The sequence below is a fragment of the Formica exsecta genome, unplaced genomic scaffold (genome assembly GCF_003651465.1).
Source record: "Formica exsecta isolate Colony F162 unplaced genomic scaffold, ASM365146v1 scaffold72, whole genome shotgun sequence".
Classification (NCBI taxonomy): Eukaryota; Metazoa; Arthropoda; class Insecta; order Hymenoptera; family Formicidae; genus Formica; species Formica exsecta.
Genome location: NW_021853485.1, coordinates 1849268 through 1859818, shown reverse-complemented (window position 1 = coordinate 1859818; position 10551 = coordinate 1849268). Strand labels below are relative to the sequence as shown.

General features: G+C 26.2%; 2 protein-coding genes across 5 annotated transcripts in view; one reads left to right on the top strand and one right to left on the bottom strand.

Annotated features, from left to right (window-relative positions):
- The first annotated feature begins 1511 nt into the window (after window positions 1–1511).
- On the top strand, window positions 1512–7281 carry LOC115243397 (uracil phosphoribosyltransferase homolog). Of its 2 annotated transcripts, XM_029820357.1 has the most exons (8): window positions 1671–1799; window positions 1917–1974; window positions 2079–2121; window positions 2415–2564; window positions 2676–2820; window positions 2917–3047; window positions 3157–3220; window positions 6549–7281. In XM_029820357.1, coding segments are annotated over exons 2-8 (588 nt in total). In that variant the 5' UTR covers window positions 1671–1799; window positions 1917–1972; the 3' UTR covers window positions 6602–7281. The 2 variants fall into 2 exon arrangements, with proteins under 2 accessions (XP_029676216.1, XP_029676217.1); XM_029820356.1 differs by lacking the exon at window positions 1917–1974 and having other exon boundaries at window positions 1512–1799.
- Window positions 7282–8420: 1139 nt separating this feature from the next.
- Window positions 8421–10551, bottom strand: part of LOC115243400 (SH3 domain-binding glutamic acid-rich protein homolog) — a 3117-nt gene continuing 986 nt past the window's right edge. For 2 of the 3 annotated variants that reach the window (XM_029820358.1, XM_029820359.1), the window contains exons 2-5: window positions 10098–10280; window positions 9777–9926; window positions 9169–9209; window positions 8421–9090 (exon numbers count right to left, since the gene is read on the bottom strand). In XM_029820358.1, the coding sequence (XP_029676218.1) occupies window positions 8922–9090; window positions 9169–9209; window positions 9777–9926; window positions 10098–10280 (543 nt within the window). In that variant the 3' untranslated portion in view covers window positions 8421–8921. The remainder of the gene's footprint in view (window positions 9091–9168; window positions 9210–9776; window positions 9927–10097; window positions 10281–10551) is intronic. The other variant, XR_003885224.1, reaches the window with a different exon arrangement.

Here is a 10551-nt window from a genome sequence, read left to right as displayed (position 1 = left end):
TTAAACAGACCGTATCCTTTTTAGAGATAATATTGCGGATACTCGTCAATAGTATTTCTTATTGATATATATATTATTAAATATACAGCGCAAGAAATGTTATATAGGAAATGAAAAATATCGACAGAGTTTTATCCATCCACTATCAACTAGTTCAGTAGTTCTTATGTGAAAATTGTGAATTTTTTTTCTTTTCTTTTTTATTGTAAAATATTGTAAAAACCAATCAACAGGGCCGAGCGCGCGCGCGTTCGTATACGTATAATATAAATTATACATATATACGGTAAATACGCGCGCGCGAGATTGATCTCAATTCCGCGATTATGTGAAAAAACGTGTTCGGAATAAAAAAAAACAATTTTAGACGCTATTGACCTAGTTGACCCGCAAAGGAAAAAGACAGGAAGACGCCCCCCGATATACGCTGAAAATATTTCGTTGTCGACATAGAGAAATATATAACTACTCATACAGAAAACATACGATTAGAAAGTAGTTTTATACATACATGCAACACACACACCGAAAAGTATCAATGCGAAATAAAAGAAAAACTTTTTACACAAAATGTATTCTCGTGCTTATTCGCTCTCGCACGGAGAGATCGATATGATTTCTAAAGATTTTCTCCCTTTTATATTTCTTATGTTTCTCTTTTATCCTGATTAATTCAGACATAGGTATGAGAGAGATAGAAATATTTACATATCGCATTAGAGAGAGAGAGAGAGAGAGAGAAGCAAAAAAATATATAAAAATTCGAGAACGGCGATTCGAAAATATTCGTAATAATAATAACGCAGATGCAAGTAATATCGACGCGGAATTAATTATAAAATTATTTATACGTACATATATCGATGACCATCGTGCATCAAAATTTGTATTTTCTCGTTGCATCTCGGCGAGATGATAATGGCGGGAAGAGAATCCTGGGCACACCAAAACGGACACACGTCGACACCGAAATCGCGATGCAACACATTACCGATGATCGTACGCGTTTAATCCGTCGTGACGAACGACGTCTGACACGCGACGTCGCGACTTTTCACGCGCGAGATTCACTTTTGAATGATAACGATCGCGAGGAACACGGAGCGATTCGAATCACCGTCGCGGCGCGTTTCACAATGGCCGCGATTCGAGACGATATTGCGATTCTCGAAGTATGCATGTCGATTGTAGAAGAAGGGCTGCCAACCGCGGCAGAATTGCCTGCGAACCACACAAACTTCTATCAGCTGTTAGAAATATATGTAATATGAAATATATGCGTGTAATATATTTGTGTGTATAAAATATAATATAAAAAAATTTTATCAACGGCTATATCTCGGACAGAATGCGAGGTAGTCGAGTAGAAAAGTATCTCAATTAATTTTGTGACAAACACACATAAGTATGTAATAAAGGATCGACCAATCACATGTTTAATATTCTTATGCAGTAATCTTTGTATTAGACACATTGTGATTGGTTGATATTTCTCCATACATATATTTATGAAATACTATACAAATCTATGATGTGTCTGTGAGATCTTTCATTGCCTTTCATTCTTGCTTTCGGCTTACTTGTAACCGTGTATGCACTGTAACCTGCTGTGCGCATTATTATTCATTTTACCGGTACCCTCACGGTGACACGTGGTGTAACGCGACCGTCATGGGAAGCGCGGACACCGCAACGAAATTGTTCAACGATAGTCACGAAATCGAGGAATATGGGACAAATCTGAAGATTCTACCCTGCAACAACCAGGTGAAAGAGTTGCAAACCATTTTGCGGGATAGGTAAGTAACACTGTCGCTGTATCTTTTCATTGACAAATATATATATATATATATATATATTAAATCATAGTCGGAAGTAAATATGTATAAATTTTATTTTTCATTTTTCTTTTGCAGTTTCTCGTTACCAGAAAAGCACATTGTAGATACTTGTCAAATTTAATTAAATAATCATGTATATATTTTAATTGGATATGTACATATAATTAAATGCTAGATTCTCTCTGTAGATTATTAGAAACGGTAGCCAGTTGCTTATTAATGGATCTCATTTTATAGGAATACCACAAGGAGCGATTTCAAGTTTTATGCCGATCGTTTGGTAAGACATGTTTGATTTTATGATATTGTACATATTGCCAAAAGCATCCACTTTATTTAGACTCTAATTAGAATTATAATATTACGTGTGTGATATAATACATTGTTCTGAAATCTTTTTTTGAACATTGTACTATACAAAATTTAAAAGAAATCATCTAGAGTTTAAACCAGTAATTATTTAAGCTGTCAAAAAACAAAGTATATTGATTGTTCTAAATGGTTATTCTTTGATAGATCTATGCTTATTTTATGAAGAAAATATTATATTGTAATTTTTCCTGAATATTTTAGATCAGACTTGTTATCGAAGAGAGTTTGAACCAATTGCCTTTTACAAAATGTGTGGTAACAACTCCAACTGGTGCCAAATATAAAGGTTTAAAATATCAGAAGGGAAATTGTGGTGTATCTATAGTAAGAAGTGGAGAGGCTATGGAACAGGTATTATATAATTAATACTAAACATATTATACGTATATTATATCTAAAAGATATCTGTATATGGATAAAAAAAAAACTGCTAAACTATCATGGAATAAATGTTTTTTATAGGGTCTAAGAGATTGTTGTCGTAGTATCAGAATTGGTAAGATATTGGTAGAAAGTGATGCAGACACACACGAAGCTAAAGTAGTCTATGCTAAATTCCCAGATGATATATCCGAAAGAAAGGTTTTATTGATGTATCCAATAATGAGTGAGTCTCAAAAAATTTTTATATTGTAATAACCAAATATATACGCAGCATTCTGGATTAAAACATTTATATAATATATTTATTATGCATATATAGGTACAGGAAATACTGTCATAAAAGCTATAGCTGTACTGAAAGAGCATAATGTGCTCGAAGAAAATATTATCCTGTCAAATTTGTTTTGTACACCAATCGCAGCCAAATCTCTAGTCACTGCCTTTCCTAAGGTAACTGTCATCATATATTTTCATTTGCATTATAATAATGTGTAATTTAAACCTTTAGGTTTGATAATATATATATTTGCTTTAATAAATTATCTTTTTTTTTTTATAGATGAAGATTTTAACTTCAGAGATCCATACTGTTGCACCAAATCATTTTGGACAAAAATACTTTGGTACGGATTAATTATATTTCACTACTGCATAATACGCTAAAAGAAATATAATGCATAATAAAATCGAGAGAAAATCAATTAAGAATGATTGCATGCTACAAAAATTATACTAAATTCTGAATCCTCTATCAAGCTAATTAATAGTTAAAATCATTTGATATTTAACAGTGATATACAATACATTTAAAAAAGGCATTCTCTTTTTCTGCGATTTCTAAATATATATTTAAAAATTTACCTAGAAACAATTTTTGTACAATTTTTAAAATTTACGCTTTATCTATTTTTCTTCAAAAACAAATTTATTTTTATTTATTTATTATAATTCAGTTGTTATTTTTGATTATTATAATTCAAAATAGTATATATATCTAAGATTATGTATTATTAGTATATATGTTTCATATGAAATTATATATTTATTTTGAGTGATTTTAGGTATTAGCTGTAAACATTCTCTTGATTTTCTCTATTTACAATAAGACTGTAAGTAATACATTTGTTTTAAATGTACTTAGAATCGATTGAAAATACCGAAATGAAATAACTGATATTTTTACAATGATATCTCTTTTATCAGACAACAATTTTTTGTCAAATTTTTCTAATCTCTTTGCGTTTTGTAGTAGACATTATAGAAATATTATGAATTTTATATGTGCCATACTCTTCATACAAAATATTTGCATAAATTATCTCGCTTGATAAACTGAGTATCATATGCAATAATACCAGTTCAGATATTGCATATATATACAAACACATACATACGTATATACGCATTTCTTAAATATAAATTCATGGAATCACCGTCCTACTAAAAAGTAAAAACAATTTGATAGATAAATAATTAAAAGCATGCAAACATAATAAATAATTATTTTCAAAATTGTTTTATTTTTTGTTGTTTCATAAAAAATTGTTTGACTGAATTTGAAGAAACAAGGATCTTAACTGACATTAAATTTGTAAGTACTGTAAATGAATAATATTAGGTTTTCTATATGCATAATATACGATATGTGTGCAATATTTGTATATAAGTATATAGAAAGAAAAGAATCTAAAAATCTGTTACAGCTTTTTTTTGTTATCAGATCTGGTTTTATTACACTACATTTGTATGCGTATTAGCATATAAATTTCATATGGAATAAAATTAATATCCACAATATTAATGAATTTTAACTCACATAATATAATTTTGTTGAATTTAACAGTACGTGCATATATTAATTGAATACTTGTTTTTTAAAGTATAGTTTAATTAAAATAATATTTAAAATTTATTTCTTATGATTTGACTTAATTGTTGTCGAAAAAATAAATACCTCATTATATGTGTGTTACATAATATCTTGAAATAATACATTGTATGTATTATTTTTACTACATATATCTTACAGAGATCTTGTGAGAAATTAATCTGTTTAGATAATATAAATATAAATGTTTACAGAAAAGCATAATATGAAATGTGATAAAATACATTGAAATGTGTTAGAATGCATTAAAACAATCCTGAAGATGCAATGTTATAATAATTTAATAATTATACTTTTGTATGTTTTTGAAACTTATAAAAAGAAACACACTGCATACATGTGAAAAGAGATAAAGAAGTTTGTGATCTGAAATGCTATCAATAATTTATAAAAATTGAATAATTTTGATTCATTCTTGATTGTTGCATTTTATACGTAATTTTTAATCGAATATTTACATGTTAATCGTATACATTGATACTTATAATTATATACATATTCTTCTTAGTACATTTTAGTCGAAAGGGGTACAAATGTTATTTACAATAGTTTAATATACATAAAATATAGTACATTTTAAAATGTTTGATGTGAAGAGAATTAAATAGTATAATGCATTATGTAATTTATTTATTTACTTGATGCCATATAAGTATTTTGATGCGATTAGGGAGAGATAGTCTTAATTGTTAATGTCAGTTAAGAGCAAAGAATGGTATATGTACAACAGTACATATACATTAAAAACTATTCTGTATACAATATGTAGGATACAGTTTATGAAGTCAAAATACAATTTATAACTCAATAACTGAAAATTGGAAGAAAAAAGCATCTAAATCTTTATAAATCTTTGATATCAATAAAAAAACACATAGGTACGCCCATTGAATGGGCTATGCAGCTTTTACATGCAAGTTTTAAAAAGTAATATAAATAAATATATTTGATATTATTTTCAATATATATAAGTAATAATTATTACATGTTTATTTAACAGCTAAAAAATCTCAGTTGCAATGTTTTAAAGAAAAAAAATATCTTTAGTCAAAAAAACATGTTCAAAAAAGAATTTATTCTTTAAAAAATCTAGATTGCCTATAGAGCATTCTCTCTTATTAAACTATTTGCCTTATAACGTGCCTATGAAAAAGCTGCATTCCATAATTACAGCAATATCCTAGTAAGACCAACAATTCATGTAACGTAAACTTCTGTTATTGGAGATGTGAGACGTATTATATCCATACTATTTAAATTATAAGTTTATTTACATTGTTTACCATCTTTTACGTATCAACAATAAATTTATTTAATAAATATATTGTATCAATATTGATAAATACAGCTATATATATATATATATATATATATATGTATATAACGCGGAGAAAGCGGCAAATGACATTAATGACATTAATTATTAATTACTTAATATATCAAATAATATAAGTAAAATAAACGTAATTTTATGAAAATAATCTACGTTTTATTTTATTTATTTATTTTTTTTATATTTTTAAATATAATAATTTTTAGACAAAAAAGAGCTTACATATCTAGTCTAACTCATGTTTTATCATATTTCCATTATCATTATAATAATGCAACTTAATTACAATTAAATAATATGATTCTGCATTATTAATATTAATTATGTAAATCGTAAAATTTTTGTTGTATAAGTTTTTCCAATTTTAATCAATTTCAATCAATCATTAAATTTATTTTAGTTTTATTACTAGTAGTAAAAATTGTCACAAAAAATGTATCTTTAAATTCATCAAAATATTCATTTATGAATAATTTCTTAGTATATCTAAAATATCCTGAATTTTTCTCTCCAGATGTTTAAAATATATATAAATACTGTTATTATAAATAATATACATATAATGAATGATATATTATATATTTTATTAGTAATAAAAACATAATTTATAAAGATTTTTGTGTAATCAAATATTGTCAAATTTTCTTATTATAAAGAATTCTCTTTAAATATAAACACTTTTATATATGCCAAATATATATTATAAAAAAAAAACAATTATTGTTTTCAGGCTGTACTCGTGTCATAGTGGAGACACCAAATATACAAGAGAAAGATAATTGAGGAATTATATTTATATAGTATTATTGAGAGAATCTTAATTGAATTAATCAAAATTAGTAAATTTTTAATCATTCTATGAAATAAAAAAAAAATATATTGTACGTTATAAATTTTATAGATAAATCTCTGACTATATAGGTATTAATTTTAATTCGAGAAGGTGTACAAAATATTTTTAGATATTTTATGTCAAGAAAAAATATATATTTTGTGTATGTTTTTATACTGCTTAAAAAAAATCAATATAGGCTTGTTATAAAATAACATGCATATATTTGAATATTATATTTATGTACTTACCATGTTTGACAATGAAAAATAGAATTAATCAAATTCCCAAAAATATACTCTATTTAGATAATATAATATTTTTATTGTTTTGTGATATATGATTAGAAATAGATTTTTTAAGGATATATATATAAATGGAATTTTAAGCTTGAATTGTTATATTTATTAATAAATTCTTGTATGTATGTAACAATGATCGTTGTGATCCATATATATATACACATATAATGTATAATGAATATTATCTTTGTAAATATGGTTACATCTAATGATTATATATATATATCTCTCTCTAATGCAATGTTAAAATTTATTTTAACATTAATATATTGAATCTTTATTGTTACCGCTTCCCCATCTTTGTAATAAGAAAGACATATTTTTAAAAAGAAATAAAGCTTTGTCGTTATTTTCCTCCTTTGATTGCAATAAATTATATATATCAATCATAAATTTAATGCACTGTGTTGAAGAATAGAATTATAATAACAAAAATAATGTTTTATTTCATTTATTCATAACAAAGCAGTTTGTTATAGCAAATGCTGCATAAAGCTGAATTTTTTATGACAATGGTATTTGAACGATATATAAGCAATAAAAGATTTACACAAGATATTAATCTTGTCTAGTACAAAAAGATAATATGTGTCGTTAAAGCAATAAGAGAAATAATTTATATAGGCCTCTCAATTGCTACAACTGCCGCTATTATCATTAATACTATTTTAGAACAGACTATTTTGGAAACATTAAAACTATCATTTGTCAAATAAATAAAAGATTCCCCTCCTATTATTAGGAATTTATTGTGTTTTGTCCCAATAGTAGCAGTTGTAAGAAGTTTTTCTCTTTTGTGAATTTTTATATATTATATATATTACAATAACTTATCAACATCTCAAATCTTCAATTTTTTTGTGTTTTAAAGTAGAACTCTTCTTAAATATAAAAAACTTATAATCACGATCGATTAAAATCAAAGATTTTGATAGATTATGTTAAGTAGTAAATGTGAGTCATATGCACAGATATCGATGAAATTATGTCATACCAGCATGAATCATATGTACTAGTATATTCTGTCATATATATATATAAGTAGAAATACGAATAAAAGTTTATACAATAAAAATAGATATTTATAATTGAGCTATAAAAATCTAGAAATCTCTTCTCTTTTGTTCTTTTTTTTTCTAAAAACTATATAATTCTCTTTAATACGCATGTATTATATAATAAGTTGAAGAAAAATCAATGACTTTTTACAACATATTTGGAAACACTGTTTTTATATATCTTAATGCAATGAAATATTCAAATAACAAGTCAAAATTATCTTTAATACTGTACATATTTGAGACTTTTTTTAAATGTATAATATAAATATCAAAATTTTCTCATATGTAACGTTCAATTAAATTTTCAGACCTAAAAAAATCCGATTTATAATAGAAATATATCTATATATTTATCCTCATATATCTCAAATGATATTGTATGTGTATTGTGTATATGCATCTGTTGCTATATCCTATATATATATATATTTTTTTTTTTTGTTTGCACACTCCAACATAATAATCGAAAAGTTGCATACTTAATGGAAAACAAAAAGGTAAAAGAAAAATATATATTTTAATTTCATTGTCGAAAGTGCTGCAATATATTGTAGTGCAGTGTGAAACAATGCAAAATAATAAACAATAAAGGTGAAGATGTGTATAAAGATAGCAATATGAAGGAATTGTCTGATATCACCTAATCAAACCTGTTGAAAAACAGACATTGGTGTGTGAAGACGCGTTTGATCTAAAATACAAAGTATATTCTATAAAAGTATGTTCTCTATGCGTGTCACTTGTACTGTTCATTCAGCAGACTTTCCAATACAGAATATTATCTTGGCAGTACCTTCATTCAGCCTTAGTAATGTAATAAACGTAGCTTTGCAAAATACGCTTGTGGGTGGAAAAGGAAGGATGTATGAAATATATCCCAATTTTACATGTGGGTATATCTCTCATATCTATTCCTCTTTCTCTTGGTCGTCGGATTTTTCTTCATTTTTATCTCCATTATCTTCGGCATGTTCACCTTCGTCACTAGTAATAATTTTTGTCGCGCTATCTACTTCAGTCGGTTTAGAGTCATCTAAGGCTTTATTCTCGCTGTTTAAAGTTGTTCTTTCTGGTAAACTAAAGAAGATAATATTATAAATTTTACTAATGTTTAATATATTTTTACATTATAATAATATGTATATTCTCAGTTACCTGTCGGAGAGTACTATATCTGCTTCTTTGTCCGCAGAAGGCTGAAAGAAACAGATATGTTAGATAGAAACTATAATATAAATTTAGTAGCAAAGTCATAAACCTAGTGAAGGAAAGAGAAATAGATGAGAGAAAGTCTTCTCTCATGTGTACGTGTGTGATAAATTAAAATAATTATACAGCTAATAGTGCTTTATTGTTACAAAATTACAAGATATAGCATCTATTAATGTATATATACCATCATGTTAGTTCCTTTTAATATATATATATAGTAAGTATAAAAAAATAGTTTCTCAACATGTATGTATTGTACACGTGTCAAACATTAAATACATTGCTAGAAATAGCAGTTAGGCATGTATTTATTGTTTGACACATGTACAACATATACATGTTAACAAACTATTCTTTTATGCTTTCTATTTATATGCTGGAAATAGCAATTAGTCATGTATTTATTGTTTGGCAATCTATAGTTTGGCAGTTCTGAATTTTTTCTCTCATAAAGAAAAGTATATATATACTTTTCTTTGTGATGTATATAAATGAAAAACAAATTATAAAATAACAAAACTCTTTTAAGTTAACAAAGGGAATAGTATTACCTCTCGACTTGAAGTATTTCCATTCTCTTGAATTCCATCACTCTGAGATTTTGAATCAAGAGTGATTTCTGCAGTACTGATTGCTGGCGTTACTTTCAAAAACTTTTCCAATTCATCCAATTCGTTTGCTAAATCAAAGTCTTCATAATCCTGCAAAATTTAATTGCTTAAATGTATTGCATTAGAAATGTGATATTTCATTTAGATAATTATCTTTGCTCTTGTGTTGCATGTATACAACATACTTGTAGAATTAATATGCATTATTTGAAAATAACAAGATTAAATTATAAACAGTATAAAAAGAGAAAAGGCAATTACTCCACAATAATCATCTTCATTAAATATTTGCGGTGGCAATGGATACTTGTTGGTTCTTGCATTACTATTAGCTTGCATGAATTCTTTGTCTAATTCCTTGCCCGGCTCTGTTATATCAATAATCTCATATTCCACATGTTTACTATCTAGAATCATCGTCACACGTTGTTGTCTTTTCTTCACCTGTAACGTATTTATTACATGATTCAAAACTTTAGACTTTCACTAGTTTATAATACACAAACATGCAACTACTTGAATTTATTAGAATCAATTGTAAATATGACATGCAACCTACATCTATATACATAATTTATTCAGAAATGATAAATATTAAATAAAAATTAATGTTAAATATCACACAATTTTGTAATAAGATAGAATCAGCTGTTTTAATTTTTTTACATTGTATTTTCATAATTATAAAATTTAAAAAATAGTATGTATATATATA

What these genes read in the sequence shown, in the direction of transcription:
- LOC115243397 (XM_029820356.1), top strand. Translation starts at nt 1,672, where the DNA reads ATGGGAAGCGCGGACACCGCAACGAAATTGTTCAACGATAGTCACGAA. An exon ending in GTGGAGAGGCTATGGAACAG is followed by an intron (nt 2,565 to 2,675) that starts GTATTATATAAT and finishes TGTTTTTTATAG; the next exon opens with GGTCTAAGAGATTGTTGTCG. An exon ending in ATTGATGTATCCAATAATGA is followed by an intron (nt 2,821 to 2,916) that starts GTGAGTCTCAAA and finishes ATGCATATATAG; the next exon opens with GTACAGGAAATACTGTCATA.